General features: G+C 41.3%; 8 protein-coding genes across 8 annotated transcripts; 5 read left to right on the top strand and 3 right to left on the bottom strand.

Moving 5' to 3' along the window:
- Positions 1–738: 738 nt before the first annotated feature.
- On the bottom strand, positions 739–2,727 carry K450DRAFT_231963 (uncharacterized protein; the record flags this gene model as incomplete). The annotated part of the gene is made up of 8 exons (XM_051587515.1): positions 739–1,368; positions 1,443–1,698; positions 1,771–1,908; positions 1,968–2,079; positions 2,155–2,277; positions 2,343–2,405; positions 2,482–2,516; positions 2,598–2,727. Coding segments are annotated over 8 exons (1,180 nt in total), but the record flags the coding sequence as incomplete, so codon positions are not given.
- A 147-nt stretch (positions 2,728–2,874) lies between these two features.
- K450DRAFT_231953 (uncharacterized protein) lies at positions 2,875–6,492 on the top strand (the record flags this gene model as incomplete). Its single annotated transcript, XM_051587514.1, has 14 exons — positions 2,875–3,006; positions 3,073–3,413; positions 3,480–3,645; positions 3,717–3,887; positions 3,955–4,092; positions 4,159–4,277; positions 4,344–4,467; positions 4,533–4,624; positions 4,687–4,823; positions 4,897–5,058; positions 5,127–5,395; positions 5,467–5,677; positions 5,746–6,030; positions 6,116–6,492. The coding sequence occupies 14 exons, from the start codon at positions 2,878–2,880 to the stop codon at positions 6,403–6,405; spliced, it is 2,634 nt and encodes an 877-aa protein (XP_051446573.1). The 3' UTR covers positions 6,406–6,492.
- Positions 6,493–6,562: 70 nt separating this feature from the next.
- K450DRAFT_172130 (uncharacterized protein) lies at positions 6,563–8,038 on the top strand (the record flags this gene model as incomplete). The annotated part of the gene is made up of 6 exons (XM_051584154.1): positions 6,563–6,719; positions 6,805–6,821; positions 6,913–7,096; positions 7,182–7,397; positions 7,474–7,760; positions 7,823–8,038. 6 exons carry the CDS (start codon positions 6,563–6,565, stop codon positions 8,036–8,038), a joined length of 1,077 nt encoding a protein of 358 aa, XP_051446572.1.
- Positions 7,961–8,970, top strand: K450DRAFT_231948 (uncharacterized protein). The gene has a single exon (XM_051587513.1). The coding sequence runs from the start codon at positions 8,022–8,024 to the stop codon at positions 8,814–8,816; it is 795 nt and encodes a 264-aa protein (XP_051446571.1). The 5' UTR covers positions 7,961–8,021; the 3' UTR covers positions 8,817–8,970.
- Positions 8,971–9,772: 802 nt separating this feature from the next.
- On the top strand, positions 9,773–11,602 carry K450DRAFT_231939 (uncharacterized protein). Its single transcript, XM_051587512.1, has 8 exons — positions 9,773–10,016; positions 10,108–10,222; positions 10,296–10,400; positions 10,459–10,569; positions 10,640–10,807; positions 10,866–10,928; positions 10,990–11,152; positions 11,239–11,602. Exons 1-8 carry the CDS (start codon positions 9,911–9,913, stop codon positions 11,326–11,328), a joined length of 921 nt encoding a protein of 306 aa, XP_051446570.1. The 5' UTR covers positions 9,773–9,910; the 3' UTR covers positions 11,329–11,602.
- On the bottom strand, positions 10,990–12,194 carry K450DRAFT_231935 (uncharacterized protein). Its single transcript, XM_051587511.1, has 3 exons — positions 11,993–12,194; positions 11,684–11,915; positions 10,990–11,618 (listed from the first exon to the last, which is right to left on the bottom strand). Exons 1-3 carry the CDS (start codon positions 12,050–12,052, stop codon positions 11,461–11,463), a joined length of 450 nt encoding a protein of 149 aa, XP_051446569.1. The 5' UTR covers positions 12,053–12,194; the 3' UTR covers positions 10,990–11,460.
- A 554-nt stretch (positions 12,195–12,748) lies between these two features.
- Positions 12,749–15,494, top strand: K450DRAFT_231922 (uncharacterized protein). The gene is made up of 11 exons (XM_051587510.1): positions 12,749–12,953; positions 13,018–13,286; positions 13,353–13,489; positions 13,558–13,671; positions 13,738–13,843; positions 13,911–14,089; positions 14,147–14,192; positions 14,262–14,334; positions 14,393–14,497; positions 14,568–14,969; positions 15,460–15,494. The coding sequence occupies exons 1-11, from the start codon at positions 12,857–12,859 to the stop codon at positions 15,477–15,479; spliced, it is 1,548 nt and encodes a 515-aa protein (XP_051446568.1). The 5' UTR covers positions 12,749–12,856; the 3' UTR covers positions 15,480–15,494.
- On the bottom strand, positions 15,381–17,944 carry K450DRAFT_231915 (uncharacterized protein). Its single transcript, XM_051587509.1, has 5 exons — positions 17,520–17,944; positions 17,020–17,438; positions 15,815–16,947; positions 15,677–15,750; positions 15,381–15,608 (listed from the first exon to the last, which is right to left on the bottom strand). Exons 1-5 carry the CDS (start codon positions 17,915–17,917, stop codon positions 15,587–15,589), a joined length of 2,046 nt encoding a protein of 681 aa, XP_051446567.1. The 5' UTR covers positions 17,918–17,944; the 3' UTR covers positions 15,381–15,586.
- Positions 17,945–18,285: the final 341 nt, after the last annotated feature.

The following is an 18,285-nucleotide window of genomic DNA, read 5'->3' as shown; positions in this document are numbered from 1 at the left end:
AGACCAGTGGGGGCATCGATGTCCATAGTGTGAGTCTGGAAACCGATTCTTCCCTGGTTAACAATAGCTGATGTCGAACATAAATGTTAGTATCATGACCTCAACGACAGACATAGAGAAATTATGTATTCAAGTGTTTATGCTTACGGAAATTTTCACCAACAACAAGAATGTTGTGTTGAGTAGAGTTTAGGACGCGGATACGGGTAACGATATTGGGATTGTGTTCAATATCTTCATCAACTTCCCAGAAAAGTTGGGAAATGGTACCATTCTGGAAAGCCAATCCAGGGAAGGTAGGGCTGATGATTCTGACACCTGTAATTCGATTGCTCCGTTACACCTAGTATTCTAAATTGACAATGAACAAATATGACGCCAGGCAGCCTTACCAACGCAGTAATCAGGGTTCACACGAGGAGGGTTGTATCCAAATTGAAGCAAACCATCACCTTCGGAGCGCTTTGAATTGATAGCACTAGCAGAGGTCAATGAAGACAAGCTACCTAGGAGTGTGAGGAGAGTAATGCCCTGGAGGAATTTCATTATATATAACGAAGGTATACCAAATTTGCATATTTCAGGTTACATCTTTTATACAGAATTGGGATCAGAACCAAAGCATCTCTTGTTCGAGGTCAAACTCGTATGTCTACTGCCTATTTCAAATCAGTTGTCGATTAAAACAAACTAACTGAAAAACAACAACAACAATAATCGATCCAAAAATGTCAACACGTCCAACTTTAAGGTAGTCATGTTATATGATGCTAATCTCTACAGAATTTTTTTTTGCTTAGTTCCATCAACTTGTTACAAAATGTACAGTTAAAAAATTATCCCCTTAAAGGAAAAAAACAAGGAAAAGAGTTTCATAATCACAAATATTGGAAATATCTTCCACAACGGTTAGTATCCATTCTAATTAACCACCAATATTATCTTTTTGGCAAGATCTTCTCCAACTGCCGAAACATATTCTTGCATTTCTTCACGGAAGCTGTCGTCGCTATGATACAATGGAAGCTCCTAGGAAACAACATTGTTAATTCCAAAAATCCAAGGTTGGGGAAAATTGAAATGCAACAAAACTTACCGTTATGGGCGCCAGCATACCAGAGAAAATCGCCAACACGGACCTTAAACAATTTGCTGAATTGGAAATCGAGTCAACACCGTTTGCCGATGTACTATCCATGTCCGTAGCCTCACCCATCAAGGCTTTATGAAAGGGTACAAAGCCTGTCTTGTCTAATAGCGGAACGCATTTTTCAATTGGCTCCCATGTTGCCGCCTCACTGTCCAGTAGATAAGATGGCTTATATTGTCCTTTGTATCGCATCTTTGTGCAGCTGTGAATATAATAGCCTATACAAATAATACGAATGAACATTACATGAAAACAACAAATGGTCGTACGGCATGCCTTGCTTTGAGCTTACCCATATAGTACCAGTGTAATTCTTTGGATACCTTTTCTTCAAACTCTTGGGTCAATGCAATTTCTCTTAATGCGCTGTACTTTCCCAAGCTAAGGAAGGCGTACTCTGGGTCGTACATGAAGTAAACTGATGACACACAATTTGGTAATATGTCCAGAACAGCCATGGCTATCAGTTTCCCGTCTAGTCTATATGTTTGATGATACGATCCGTATCCACTGCAAGGCGCTCCATCGTCTCGGTTAAATGAATAACGCTAAAATAGATTAAGTTTTTAGGATGAGGGCGATCTATGGTCGAAATTTGAGGCACGCGAAAATCATGTTACCTTCAGAGGTGAGTCGACCAAGAATTGTCTAAACGACTTTTCTTTTAATTTGCTTGGAGGGTCATGGTGTATTCCGATTTGATATTTACGATAGAGCGAGTACTTTTCTGCTGTAAACGAGCTTGGTTCCATCTCAATCTAAACGTCTTGAATTAATATCGTTGCACATCGCACGGACTGAACTTTTGACAGCTTACCTCCAGTTCATACTTTTTTGGGCGTTCAGTTTCATCATTTGACGTATGTTCTGCTCGTGATAAAAGGGTCGGTAAAGTGTCCATGCCCGCTGGTTCAGATTTCTGCTGCGGTCTAAAATTTCGTTCACGTTAACGCCAATGAATATCAGCATGGATATTACACATAAATTGCCTTTGATGTACTGACTTCTTATTTCCTGTATTAACATCTTCCTCCGAATTAGGTGTCCAGTCCCCTTGAACAAATCGATTGAACTTGTGGACCAATTTCTTTTGTGATTTAGACGGTTTGAATTTGCTTGCATCCAACCTGCAACACAAATGTTACATTATCTCGTTGCCAATATCAATTACAACAGGTTTTTGATGGGTTACTTTATGGCATATTGAGGACAACAGCTAGTCCTGAGATTTGGTTTATAAACATATTCACCAGACCTTGAAGATGACAAATGGTAACATTTAATGGCTGTATTGATGAATTCCCGCTGATATAAACATTGCGAAATGTTACCTTCTCCAGCCTTTATCAATAAGTTGCTGATAGTCCTGAGATAGTGACAGCCAGTGAGTTTATAGATCCCATGCTCGAATGTTGGTCATATTGTGTCATTATGCTAACTTCCGTACCTCGCATGTCAAATAATATGCCCATACGCCAAAGGTATGTGAAGTATCTTTTCCTTGGCAGTATCCACATTTGCCAACATTGGGTCCTACAACGGATACGATTGAGACGTTACTTTCTGCCAAATTCATGTTGCAGTTTATTGTGTTGATAGAGAGTGCGGATATGTTTGCTGTTTCGTCCATTTTGAATTCCGCCAATGGGGGTATTCAATTTCAGCGATTCAAGTCACAAAAGGGCAAGGCAACGAATCTGTCCTCCCAAGCAAGTTAAACCAATCCAATGAATGCACGGCCACTTCACGGCCCTAGCTTGGAAGAATGGGAGGAGAAAACGAAGCTCTCCGAGCTAGAAAGACAAAGTGTCTTTGAGCTACATGACAGCTGCATCGAGCTTCCTTTACCAGCAGAGGTAACGTTTTGGTGAGGTTATTATACGCGCTGAAGATTTGGTTGTTTCTAACCAATTGAATTGCAGTTACTGCCTACCTTGTCAAGTTCTCCAATTCCTCAGATATATACTCCAGGCACGGCATCTCCCGAGGCTCAGCTTCAAACACCACCTCGATCGCCAACAGCAGCAGCTACCCGATTCACCGCCTTACCCACAGCAAGATTAGTTCCGCAATCATCTTCGTTACAACGTTCCTTATCAACCACGCAACTTCTCGCAGAATCAGCAGCTGCTGATAGTGTGATTGCTCAGAAAGGTGCTATAAATATGGGATTCGATAAACCAATCGACAACATCCAGCAATTTTTTGACTGGTTTGCTCAGACGGAGCTGGAGATGGAACAAGATCAGGAAGATATATACAGGTACCTTGGTGGACATAGCTTTGGGGCATTGTTCTTTTCTCATGACTGAACAATTTGAATTGATAGGAGCTATTTGGCTACAGTTCTTCTGTATCGACAATCATGCGATGATTTTTTGCAATGTATTGACGACACTATACAGCTATTTTCGGGTTTGGGAGGAGATTACAAGTTTGTTGAAGAACAGACTAGGGCTTTGCAGAATACCTGCGAAGATCTTCTTGCTAAGCAGGTAATTGCTCTATAGAAAAAAATGGTCAGCGTATGCAATATGCTCGTAGCGCTAACTTCTCGAATATATAGGATCGTTTGAGTAAACTCGCGGATTCGCTCGCAGAAGGTCTAGCTTACTTCAACCATTTGGAACCTATTTCAAAACAATTTAATGCTGCTAACGAAGATATATGCATGAGTCCGTCGTTCCTAGTAATGCTTCGACAATTGGATGAATCGATCACTTATGTGGAGAAAAATGTTGGTTTTTATGATGCGCTCTTACTTTGACTAACACTGGATATTGACTAACATATAACGCTTTTAGATTCGATACAGGGATTCTGAGCTTTATCTGATGCGGTTTCGTCAATGTATGACTCGTGGCATGACTTATATCAAAATGTACATTATTAAAACCTTACGAGATCTTGGATACGAAATTTACAAGAAGACATCTCAAAAGGTAGCTGTGACCGATATAAATACGTCAGAGATCATGAGACAGCTATTGACATACCACTGACATTAGGGACAAAAATTGAGTGCTGCAGCACAAACCACGCTTTTGTATGCCAAATTTCGCGCTGAAAGTCAGAAGATTAGACCGTTGGCATCTGAACTGGAAAAACGCTGTAAAGGACATAAAGAGTAAGGAATATGAACAATTTGAATTGTAATAGATGGATGCAACTAATGCCTGTTTGTTTGTTGCAGATATTACTCTCTTCTGACGGACACGATTAATAGCTATATACAAGTACGACAGCAACTTTTGAGTCCTATTATTACAGCAAATATTCAAGAGCTTGGTCCATATAATGACAATGTGTTGGATTTCGTACGTACTCCAATCCTTTTGGACATGCGAGTACATAAGTAGCATTAACATGATCAACTACTCAGGCGCGTAATGGATGTGGATACATGATGAATGTTTGCTACGAAGAATTTCAGTTGTTTTACTGCTTCTTCGATGGCGGCGAAGAAGAGCTTTAGTAAGCGCACTGGTGCATGATTGATTTTATTCGTGAACAACCTCATTAACTTGAATATACAGTTCTTACCTAGAACTGCTCCTAAGCTATTTATACGACTATCTACGACCGAGAATTATCAAGGAAAACCGTATTGAGATTCTCTCTGATCTATGTAATATTTTCCAGCTGCAAATCATCCGAGATTTGGAAGGCGTAGGTGAGTGAAGTTCATGGAATCTTGTGGATCAAATATGTATTTGTTGATCGATGTTACTCATTCTCCTATTTAGATGTCAACAACGAGCGAAACCTTGCATTTAGCTACTTAGTTCGTAATATCTTGCAGGATGCGCAAGGACGATTGGTTTTCCGCGCAGAATCTTATATCCACAACGAAATCGAAAAGTATATCCCCACTACTGCTGATCTGGATTACCCCAACATTCTTCAAAGTAAGAACTCGGATAATACACCATGAGGAGTTGACAGTCGTATTAATTGCACTATGCTATTTCCAAAGGTAACAGGAGAAGCTCGATTGTGTTATCTCCCATCGCCTCGGACGTCAAACCGACATTCTCTCAATTCAATACTCCTGCGACACTGGATGTCTCGGAAGATAGTGACGGATCAGTTGCTGAGGTATCGGCCGACGTACAGGAACACACTTCACCAACGGCATCTACCATGTCTTCACCCCCCAACGCATTCACCGATAATAACGTAGCATGGTTCCCAACCCTCCAGCGCACTCTTTGGATCCTTTCAAAATTATACCGATGCGTACGGGTACGTACTGTTTTCTAATGTGAAATTCATTCATTTCGCTTTTACCAATCAATGTTCATGAATTCTCGCAGACAACCGTGTTCGAAGATTTGGCACAGGAGGCTGTATCAATTTGCAAACAATCACTTGGTACAGCAAGTGAGAATATATCGATGAATCACAGCAAATTAGATGGCCAATTGTTCTTGATAAAGCACTTGCTTATTTTGAAGGAGCAATTGGCGCCGTTCGAGGCTAATCTCGTGCACGCCGGAAAAGAGTTAGATTTTTCCCATGTCAATGGTAAGACATCCGCTGCTTCTCTTCAACACATCTACGTATGTGGCCTTTGACTCCTGTTTAAAATATAGTTGCTCTGAGTGCGTTCGCCAAGGGAAGGACATCTATTTTCAACCCTAATGCATTATTCGACTTTGCTCAAAGCGGTATTCCTAGAGTGATTGAGATCAGCATAGACTCCAGGCGAGAAATAGACCGAGAATTGAAGCGCATATGCGAAGATTTCATAATGGAATGTAGCCAGTCTTCGACAGAACCCTTATCGAATTTCATTACGCAAGTTTCGGCTTTTCAAGTCGCTAACAACGGCAGAAGTGAAAAGCTCAAACTTTCAAGCCAAGCTTTTGCTACGCCAGGTAAGCTGCGGAGCACCGTCACATACGGAATACAATTTTTGTATAGACCGACCGCCCTGACATCATTATATCTTTTATATTCTAGACTCAGCGTATCAAATTTATGAATCTTTCCGTGAGGCTGTTAACGCTCGCTTAAGCTTCACAATGAGAAGGCTTAGCCAGTATCTGGACGATAGGAAAATGGAAGTCATTTTACTACGACCTATCCAGATGAACATTGTCAACCGGTATCGACAATATTATGAAATTCTGATGAATGAGTTTGATATGGAGACTCTGAATAAGCAGCCCCCTACACCAGAATCCATCGCAATGTGGGTTAGTCAATTGGTAGAAGAGGGCAAGGAAATAGATGCTGAACTTGTCGGATAAAATAAAAACGATATGGTTACCAAATGCAACGACAATCTGCCGCACAATAATTTTTGCCAAATCTAGCAGGCGACGCAACGTGTGCTTCCAAAAAAGGCTTCTTTTTTCTCGGTTGAGAACTTCGGGAAAGGCCTTCTTCTTTCTTTTGCACATCGCTATGACATTACTCACATCGGTGATAGCTTTGCTGTCACTGCTACCACTTGTAGCTCGTGCTGCTGATGAAACTACTTCTATAAACACAAACGATCCAATATTTTGGGTCAAAATCGTCGTGATCATCATTTTGGTCATCCTCAGTGGCATCGTTGCAGGTACTGACATGAATCTTGCCGCATTCTGTTCATTCAACCCACACTAAATATTGACCTCCTTGTACTTCTATGATTGCTTCAATAGGTTTGACCCTTGGTTTGGTATGTAATCAATTTTAGCATTTGCTTCTCTTCTCAATTCCCCTTGCTGTCACGCCTTGATCTAATTGATCTATTCACTACTTCTATTTAGATGTCTTTGGATGAAACAAACTTGGCCATCCTAGCTAACTCCGGGACCGAATTACAAAGAAAACGTGCCAAGCGTATTGTGCCCATTCGAAAAAATGGGCATCTCCTGCTGACAACTCTGTTGCTTACCAACACTGTCATCAACGAAACATTGCCTGTGCTGTTCGATAGTATATTTGGTGGAGGTTAGTAACTGGTTTGATAAGGTGGTGGAATTATACCGGTTAGTTACTTGCCTGCTCACATGGAGTGTATATGCCTTGATTATAGGTTTCATTGCGGTTATTGCGTCTACCGTACTCTTGGTCATTTTCTCCGAGATTATTCCTCAAGCTGTTTGTTCCCGTCATGGCTTAGCCATAGGATCTTTCTTTGCATGGCCTGTTCGAATTCTCATTTATGCCCTGTTCATTGTTGCTTGGCCAATTGCCAAGGTGTTGGATATGCTTCTTGGATCTCAGCATGGAGTTCTGTATCGCAGCGCAGGTTGAATATTTTTTTTTTTCGTCTTGGCGTATTATTAACATCAGCGTTTTACTGACATTGTAAATTTCTCCTTTAGAACTCAAAGAGCTTATCGCTTTACATGCTACCACTCAAGAAAAGGGCGGAGACCTAACGACCGATGCAGTTACCATTTTACAAGGTGCACTGGATCTTCAGGAAAAAAGTGTCGTTCATGCTATGACAGATATAAAGGACGTATTCATGCTAAGCATCAATACAACATTGGATCGTAAAACTATGACGAGGATTATGAGAAGCGGACATTCTCGTATTCCGATTTTTGATGGCCCCGCAGATCAACCTCTTGACCAACGTAATATCATCGGAGTATTGCTTGTCAAGGTAAGGAAATTGTTAACGTCAGCGCAACTTAAACATCCTCATTTCTAAACACATACTTCCAGTCTCTTATTTTATTGGATCCTGATGACAATACTCCATTGAAGGATGTCAAGTTGGGAACCATGACTGCAATTAGTCCTAAAATGAATCTCTTTGAACTTCTGAATGTCTTCCAAGAAGGTGGAAGTAAGTGCTTTTGCGCCCCATTTTTTACATGTCACAACTCAAATACAAACTTATTTTGTCTTTTCCTTAGGTCATATGGCTACCGTTGTTGAATCCGATGCCGATTCAATCGTATCCGATGGTTCCAACTCTTCTATCGTGCCTTCTTCAAAGAAGAAGCATCGGGATAGACGCGCCTCAGAAAGTACCACAGCATCAAGTAACTCTGGTAACTCTTTCCATCTCTTTAGACGAAACAGGAAGAGCCGCAAGAGCGATGCTGAGAAGGATATAGAAACAGGAAACAACGTGCCAGACATAGTGGTGGATCATGCTAAAAGCGAGGATAATGACAGCAAGGCAATGGAAGCAAAGAGCCTTAAGACTTTCAGCACTTTCCCTACTACAACCCCTAGTGTCAAGGTTCCGGCAACTACCAAATTGGTTGGTATCATCACCTTGGAAGATGTCTTGGAAGAATTGATTCAAGAAGAAATCTATGATGAAACGGATGTACGAAAGCTTGCTAGTTTGACCGCCATGAGAGCGGATACCAACGCTGGCGATAGACTCATTGTCGCATCGCACAAAATTGTCCCTAACGCGACATATAACAATACCAATATGAAAAAGGGAATGTGGAAGAAGCAAAGAAGACTATCAGCAGATACATACAGAAGCCTGGATGACGTTGAACATCGCAAACAAGCATTGATGAAAGAGAAGGAGATGGAAGATGCTGCGGAGGAGTCTAAAGACGATGTCAGCGAGCTACCTGGCAATGATAACGCCACCAACGATAGCAGTACACGGTTTAGGCTGCCAGCTCGATCTATGACGGATCCCACCGGTTTCGGCATTGATGAGGAAAACGAGAAGAAGGACGCATAAATCTCCAGTTCAAATACCTGGCATTGATATTCGATTGTTTTATTTTTTTCTTTGTATTGTTTTGGCATGTAATTTATTGTAATTCCCAATCATCCCAGTATACCAATATTATTGTAGTTTCTATTCGCTACATCTACATATTCGTATGTTATTATAGATCGTTGCGGTATAGCCCTCGCAAATTTTATTTTGTCAAATTGAAACAATACAACATGTTGGCATGATCTTGACGATCATGTCCACTTCATAAGTTTCAGCACGTGTCATATCTCTGGTCCCGTTTGTTTATAATGTTGTCATCCACAGCACTCACTGCTTCCAAATAGCAACAGGCATGCAAACAAACATCCGCAGCAGCAACCGTCGCGTTTTGATGTGGTATTTGGGCGCATGGTGATGGTTGATGGAGTGGGAGGCGTCCGATAAGGATCTGCATGACCTTTTAATTAGATTATGTAACAACTTGTACATGTATGAACAACTCATGCGACTTTTTGAAAAGCAACTTCATGAAGCTTACCATTGCCTTCTGATTTTTCTTGTAGCTGTGGAGAATAATATCGTTTTGGAATTTGTCGTTTTTCAGAACCATAGTATTCTGATGATGTTTGCGACTCTGTGGCATCTGGAAGCATCTTCTCTATTACGCGTAGTGTACTATGGACAAGCTCCCCTTTGACAGATTAAAGCGAAAAAAAAGCAGTGAGATAAGAGTGAAAGAAAGAAAGAAAGATCGCCGCAATTTGATACCGTCCTGCCGTTTTTTTCCTTCATTGGCGTGATATCAGGTGCAGCCACGCTGGCAGGGACAGGGACTGGTACTCCTATCACAATGTATCTCGGCGAAACTACGGTATAGGTTATGAAAAAAGAGTTATAAAGAGGTTTTAAAGCCTAGGAGTTGAACCACTACAACGGTTTATTTTCTAAAACTGCAGTGAAATGATTGTCTTCAAGGCGGACCTTTTCTTGCTGCAAACAGTATTGTGACCGCATGATTCGAAATAAGGGGACAGCCCCACTCAGCCAGTCAGTCTGGTAAAACCTGTCACTTCGGTTGCTTACCTCCACTTTTTTAACCCATACACATTCAAATGCAAACGGATAGCTACGCAAACAACCCTGAATGGGAAGATGTTCAACCCATTCCCCAGGACGATGGTGAAAATCCGTTGGTTCCGATAGCTTATTCTCGCGAATGTAAGCACTTTCCTTTAAGCGATGTTTTCAGCTAAACAGGCAAATTGCACGTACCCGTTTGACTATCATCTAAACGCATTGTTTTCAACAGATTCGGAAGCAATGGACTACTTTCGAGCTGTTGCCCGAGTAAATGAAAAGTCTCAACGCGTCTTGGAACTCACTGCTCATATCATCGATATGAACCCTGCTCATTATACCATTTGGTACGTAATATTCAGTGATCAGTGTAGAACCCAATATGTTTCATCTTCTTATAGTGTCACCTGTCTCCCAAAGGCAATATCGACAGAGTTTATTAGATGCTTTGAAGATGGATTTGAACACTGAGCTAGACTTCATTGATGTGTTGGCGGAAGAGAAGTCTAAGAACTATCAGATATGGTAAGGGCATAGCCTAAAAAAATCCCAAGTTTTCAACAAGTGTTAAATTGTGTATTAGGCATCACCGACAAGTGGTTGTTGAAAAACTTGGCAATGGGTCACGAGAGATTGCCTTCATCAACAAAGCAATCGAAGATGACTCCAAGAATTACCATGCATGGTCATATAGGTATACATTGAGCCGCTTACTTTCAAATTCCATGGTCGAAAATAGTGTTTTAAATCTTTGGGACTTGTAGACAATGGGTGGTTCAAGCCTTCAACCTTTGGGATAACGAATTGAGTTATGTGGAAGACAATCTTAGGATTGATATACGAAATAACTCCGCCTGGAACCATCGCTACTTTGTTGTTTTCAGCAGGCCAGATGCGAAAATTGATGATTCCACGGTTCAACGCGAAGTCGAGTAAGTGAAACTAAGTACGATGGCTGAACCATCGGCAATTTACCAATCTTTTGCATAGATTCTCCAAAAGAATGATAAAGATTGCACCCAACAATGGCAGTTCATGGAACTATTTACTTGGGTAAGTGTCGCTCCCTACCAAGAATAGATCTATATTCCACGCTAATACAACTGTTGTTTAGCGTGTTGCGAAAATGCGGGCAATCTGTTGAAACACTTGAACCATTCCTGGATGAATTGAGTAAAGATAATATACAGTCACCACATCTATTAAGTACAAAGATACTGTTATATGAGCACGCAGCTCAGAAGCAAGAGCGATCAATCAATGACGAGGCACTAAAGGTAAGTTTTTTCGGAATTAAATGTGATGACCGCGTTACAAAGGTTATCAACTCATTTTTACTCAATATACAATTACACTTTCATAGCTTTGTGATGAACTTGCATCAAAATATGATCCAATTCGTAGCAAGTACTGGGGATACCGAAAATCACAACTTCAAGCGATAAGTATTTAATGATTTAATCCGTAATCTATCGTTGTCTGGAAGTGCATAATAAAAAGTCCTAAAGACATGGGTAGATGGCTTTTTTTGGGTTCAAAGTCTATAGTAATTATATACACGACGGCTTTGCTGCAGCATTGCTGTCTAGTGCTGTAACTCAATACGCTTCCCAGGAGCCCAATCCACAATTGCACGGCGAATGTTATCCCAATATTGCATTTGAATGGTAAGCTCTTTGGCTTCTTCCATGTTGTTGGATTTGAAAGACTTGATGAGCTGTTCAGCAGTTTGTTCGATTTTGTCTGAAGGCAATTGAATAATTTGTAAGAAACGTTGGAAAGGCACGTAAGCACTGTGCAAAACATACCAATATTTTCCTGCTTCAGCTTCTTTATGTCTTCTTCTGTCTCAGCTTCTTCCATCTGCTCTCGAATCTCCATTACTTCCATCAATAATTCTGGATCCTCCAAAGATTCGGATTCAGCGACTTCCACACCGTTTAGTGCTAGCATGTATTGAGCTCGAGCTAATGGGTCCTTCAATGTATTATATGCCTTGTTCAGATAGGATGACTGAGTCTGTGCCAATTGATATTCTTCCTATTGTGGAAATGACATATTCCGAGTGAGTTTCAAGCGGGTTTGAAGTATGAGTCAATTTGAGCATTTGTACTCACACTGCTTTTCTGTGCATAGCTGTCAGGGTGAACCCGCTGTTGCTTACGAAGAAATGACATTCTCAATCGCTTAACGTCGACGTCGTATATAGGCTCAGCCCTATAATTTGTACGGTTAATTACTAGTCGACATAGTAGAGTCAGAAACGATCAATGGCTTACGCATTTTCACCGAGGCCAGCTTCAAGTGCCTCGAAGAAGTTAATATCCTTAGGAGTACTCTGAATGACGCCGCAATCGTCGTTTGAACAGTGAAGATCAATCTGAGGCACAATGTGATTGCATTTCCAACAGACTTTGTGTTCGTGGGATTGCGGTTGTGTTGTTGAAATTAGACGTTTCAACATGACCGAGTTCGACATTGGTACAGCTGCAGGTCGCAGAATAGTCATTGTGCGAACATGCGATGTCACCATAGGTTTCAATGTTATTCTATTCAACATAGCTGGTCTTCTTAGGACCATGGCTACATGGCGAGTGGCAGAAAAAGTTACCGCCTTAGACAGCATGTTAACAGTAAATGGTGAAGAGTGGACCCAAAAACTAGTTCGGGAAGAAATATTCCTAATTTGGATGTTCCTGCCAGAAGCTGTAAGATTACGGATTGTCGCTGAACTTGTCGCGTTATTTCACTCCAGCGAAAGCTTATGAACACAGATTCAGAGATATTATAGAAAATCAATCCTCGCACAATATATGCATCTGGATATGTCTGCAAGTCCCTAACCAGTGTCTCATAAAATAAGGAACCATCACCACTTATGCAACGTCACAATCGCTTAACGAAAAAACCGAACTCCTCCAGTTTGGTGGAGGGAAAAACGACTGTCCAAACGATACTCTGGACTCAACATCTCGCGAACAATGGAAATCCTTAAAGATACATTTGAGCAAAGGTTACCTATAGTTGCTGAAGCCATTGAGAATTGTGACTTTCTAGCGATAGACGCCGAATTCACTGGTACAGTGTACTTGTTTATGCAAAGTGACAAAATGCCATGTCCCCGTGCTGAAGTAAAACTCAGGTTTACACAGGTACCCAAGCCAGCATCGCTTCCAAACTATTCAAAAGAGATATGAAGTATTTGTGAGCGCCGTGTCAAACTTCGCGATCATACAATTTGGAATATGCACATTTCACTGGAGTAAAACAGCCAACCGTTACTTTGCCAAACCCTTCAACTTTTATGTATTCCCGAGGAGCACTAAAGGCAGAAAGGAAATGAACCGTTGCTTTGGAGTACAGGGCGAGGCATTCGATTTTCTAACAACTTGTGGTTTTGATTTCAATAAGGTATTGTATTTCCTGTCAATCGCATTACATCAGTCAACTTTTCGTAACAATGATTGTGCCTTTCAGTGGGTATATAGCGGCATCTCATACTTGACACCCGCCGAAGAGAAGAAGTTCGAGCAGGAAGGACTTGAAAGATTAAATAACGCAATTCCAGACATACCAGTCGATCGTAAGGAGGTTGAGTTTATGTCGGATGTCAAGTAAGCCTTCAAACTAGTACGCAACGGACTATTAGTGATGATTCTGATCTGCTCCTGGGCTGGTTTAGAGATAAAATTGATGCATGGTTACAAGTAAAGGATAAGAAGAAGAGGGGCAATCTTGAAATAATTGCCCTTAATGGGTATCGACGACGCTTGGTTTATCAGGAAGTTCGCAACAAGTTCGTAATATCACATGTGTATGAAACTCTTGCTTTCTGGCATCTAATACTCATTCTTCATCGTAGCTATCCTCAGTTGACAGCATTTGGAAAGAAAGATTGTATCTGCGTATGCTACGTCAATGAAAAGAAGGAAGAACAGCGTTACCTTGAAAAGAGAATGCAATTTGATGTAATAAGATGTGATTATTATGCTCTAGGCTGTATTATCTTATTCTGACATATTATTGCTTCGATAGAAAGAAAAGAAAGAGGCTATTGGATTTAGAAAAGTGATAGATTTGATATCACAATCGAAAAAACCAGTAGTTGGACATAATGTGCTGTTGGACCTTTGCCATATGGTGAATCAATTCATAGCACCATTGCCGGCAGATTTAAAAGATTTCAAGGATATGGTACATCGACGATTCCCAAGGTGAGTAAGATAGCTTGCGCAGGGATATCGTGTGTACACTGTTAACAGACGGTAAAGTGTGATCGACACCAAGTTCCTCGCCGCGCAAGCACCGGATCTCGCAGTCAGTTTTAATATGATTACTACAAATAACATACGTCATGTTTTTCTGACATTTGGAACAACCTGATAGCATTTTCAATCCACAAGCCTTGAAAATATTTACTTTGAAACACGTTTGCCACCATTCGATGGGCCAAAAATCGGTTAGTAAAACGCATTATCATGCAATTTCACAGTTCACAGCTTAACTCTGTTCATTAGAATTGCATTGGGACTTTCCAGCATACCAAGTATCCAGGGCTCATGAAGCAGCTTACGATGCCTATATAACTGGCTATGTGTTTTTACAAATGGCTAATTACATACGTAAGTGTAGCCATTGTCAAAGATTTGCTAGACTTCTTAGCTGAAGACGATTATATGACACCCTCTACAGATTCCAAAACCCTTCCAGCTCCTGTGGACATTGAGTCACCATCTGATCATAATTATGAGCATGACGAGGAAAGCAGTACAGAAGGATTCTATAAGTTTAACACAAAAGCAAATGCTGATACACCAGAATTTGATATTTCCAACGTCTCGTGGGAAAAGAAATTCGATAATACTGCGTCGATGAATATGCTTTGGGGAAATAAGGAGGCCGACGAGGTGGCTACCGAATTAAACAATGAGCTATCATCGCCACAGGGTAGTACCAATATTGCAGAGCATGCCAACGTTGTCGACGTCGAAGAAAAACTCCAAAACTTACTAAGCAGTAGTCAAAGTCAAGGCAGCGATCCTGCTAGCCTTATCACGTCACCAAAGGAATCCACGACAATACAAAACCATCCTAATGAAACAAATGTCACTTCTGATACCTCAGAGGAAGAACGGTACCATGTAAACATAATTGAGCACTTTCAAAATGATGGCATACTATCACCATATGTCAACAAACTCTCGCTTATCAAGTCAGTTGCGGAATACATCAGCTTAGATGAGCCAGAAGGTAGGTGCCACGAAGGAAATCATTCAAGTTTCGAATTTTCCATGTGCTAACACTCTATTAGTTTTGACCGACTACTCGACTGTTTTCCACATTTTCTCAAGGACAAACAGAATTGAGGAAGCCAAATTGGTACCCATAGTAACTCGATTGGGAGACTATTTTATGGAACGCAATGATGATCGTTCTGTCTTTGTCTCCTATACTCAGCTCCCGAAAGGTTTGTCCGCATCAAAAGCCGACCTTGATGTCATGCTTGAGACAATCGGTGCAAAGGTGGAAACGCTAGAGGAATACATTCAGAATGAAGCAACTAATGTAGCGCCGCCAGATGTACGCGAAACATTCAATAAATGAAACGTATAAATGGGAGATGTGCTCGAAAGGTTGTTTGTATTTAATGGCTCATAAACACTATTATACACAAAGCAATGAAACGATGCAAGCGGTTAAGTACAGAGTGATTAATTCTTTTGGCTTTGATTCCTATGAACAAATTTTACTTAGTTAAATGAATCATAGTAACACATGCGCTAGGGTTATGCGTCACTTACATTTCTTTTAGTTGTTCTTTAAAGTCTTCAGTGATAATCCTTCTATTAAGTTTTTGTGCAGCAGTAAGGTAGCCCTGTTAAGAAGAGAAAATTAGACTGTGCATCTTGCTACTGCTCGATGTATCGTAATTTACATACCATATCAGTAGTCCAAAGCTCTGGGCAAATCCAAACGTCATGGATCAGTTCGGAGCCCTTCAAACCAGACTTTTTTCCTTGATCATGAAGTAGATTCAACACCAAATTTCGAACAGCGCGGTCCTTGCACAGTGTCTCCCAATTGTCATTACCAATACCCTTCTCTTGACAGATGTCCTTGAGTGACTTTTCGACAGGAACAAACAATGCAACCGGGCGAGCGCATAGTGAATCAGCATATACGCAAATGTTTTCTGCCAAGGTTGATGATTTGTAAATCGATTCAATTTTCTCTAGCGCAATATATTCGCCATTAGATAATTTGATGAGATTCTTTCTTCGGTCGATAATGCTCAATGTGCCGTTTTGATTCCATTCGCCTATATCTCCAGTCATCAGCCAACCATCCGAGGTAATGGATTCTCTGGTTAGGGTTTCATTTTTGAAGTAACCAGCAGTGACCGATGGCCCTCGAATCCAAATCTCACCCTGAGGCTTTGGCTCGTTAGTTGAAAGATATCCGGCTTCAGGAGCGTCCACTAGCTTGACTTCAGTACAGGGTACAGGTGCGCCAACGGGACCGTACGAGAATTGTTCGGGTGTCATGACTGAGCACATTCCGCAACTTTCTGTCATTCCATATCCTCCCAGAATTGGGGCAGCTGTCAGAGACAAGAATCGCTGAGTCTCAGTCGATAGCGGAGCACCACCACTAAGAGCATATCTAAACCGTCCTCCGAGTTGTTGTTTGACTTTCTTAAACACCACCTTGTCAAGAACTCCAGCAGGGTATCCATTGTCATGTAGCCATGATTTCAAATCAACCGCACCGTGGAATATACTCTCAATTCTTGGTCCTCTAGCTGCGACCGTTGCCATGACTGTCTTCTTGATGGTCTCCCAGACTTGGGGAACTCCGGTGACAATAGATGGTCGGAAAGCGGCAAAGTCACCACGGCATTCTCTTACAGATGCATCTGTCAGAGTCTTGACAGTTCCATAACCCAGAGTCAATCCGAAAAATATGCAGACATTCTCAACAAGAAATTCCAATACGTGTGCTAAAGGAAGGTATGCCATGACTGTATCCCCATCTTCGATAAAATGTTGAAGCATACGGTTCACGCCAGAAACTGATGAAAGCGAAGGTGATTAGCACACAGGAATATTATCAAGATCAATGAGCATTGAATTGTAATACTGACTGGCTGCGACAACATTGGCGTGAGTGAGAAGGACACCTTTAGGTGTTCCTGTACTACCACTTGTATACATAATGCAGCATAACTCTTGCTTTTGAGGTGGGTTTGGCTCGCTCATGTGGCTTTCTCCAATATGGAGGAGTTCATTATAGCTGATAAATGAGCTTAGCTGTGGAAAAGTTGATTTCAGATCTTGTATTTCGGCTTCTGGTAGTTCCCCAGTATAGATGATATTTCGAACTGATGGGCACGTAGGCAATACTTTGCGCAGAACAGGAATGAGATCAGCATTGGTGAAGCAAGTCACTGCTTCCACTTCACAAATTGAGAAACCAAGGCCTTCCGCTCCTAATGTGTCATAAGCTGTGACAACTGTCATCGACTGCGTAAAGGCGCCGTGAGCCATCATCATCCACTCGAAACTAACGATCCGGGACATAATGTCAGTTCATGTAGAGTGGAATAATCCTCATTTTACCATAACAAGTTGAACTATTACTCACCTAGTCATGGCAAATATTTCAAGCTTATCTCCTTTTGTCATGCCTAACTGCTTCAAGCCTGATCCGATAATTTGAGTGATCTTCGCGGCTTCTTGATAAGTGGTATACTGATAGTCGCTTAGCTTATAGTAGGTCCACGATTTGGTCTCTTTAATTTCAGAGCCATTGACTTGTTTGACTATTTCCTTTTCTTCTTGTACAGTACCTAATTCCTTGCGGAATCCAAAACCATTGCGATCTGTGTAGTGATGAGCGCTATACCTAAGCACGTCGTACAGAGTGTGGACATTTTGGGCAGGGGTTTCGACTAGCTTGTCAGGCGACAGAATGGATCTTCGTACTCTGGTTTCTCCAGGCACTTTATCTCCTACCTCCACTGAAAAGAGCTGCTGGATCATGAGATGAGTGAAGGAAGAGAAATGGACGAAAAAGGTTCAGATCGAGCCAGTGCTTTCATATGCGATTGATCAGGAACTCCGCACTCTGAGCAAGATTGGGCTTTTACTACTGCTGCCTGCAAACTAGCTTACTTACAACCGCTTGCAATCTCATGTTGCTCTTCGGATACCTTGATGCACTTTCTAATGATGTGATGGTAACTTCAGATTCACAAATCGGTTTGACTGTCTACTTCTAACGGGATTAGGCGTAAAAAAGGGAAACGAAAATGACCCCGAGAAAAGGTATACCGGATGTTTTGCAAAAAAATGCACAAGCCCAATGGTATTGTGTTTTAATTGAATCGTTATACATAAGATGGCATTAA

This window comes from Umbelopsis ramanniana, assembly GCF_025399195.1.
Source record: "Umbelopsis ramanniana AG unplaced genomic scaffold K450scaffold_14, whole genome shotgun sequence".
NCBI lineage: Eukaryota > Fungi > Mucoromycota > Umbelopsidomycetes > Umbelopsidales > Umbelopsidaceae > Umbelopsis > Umbelopsis ramanniana.
Note: the sequence above shows the minus strand (reverse complement) of the source record. Positions and strands in the feature narration are given on the sequence as shown.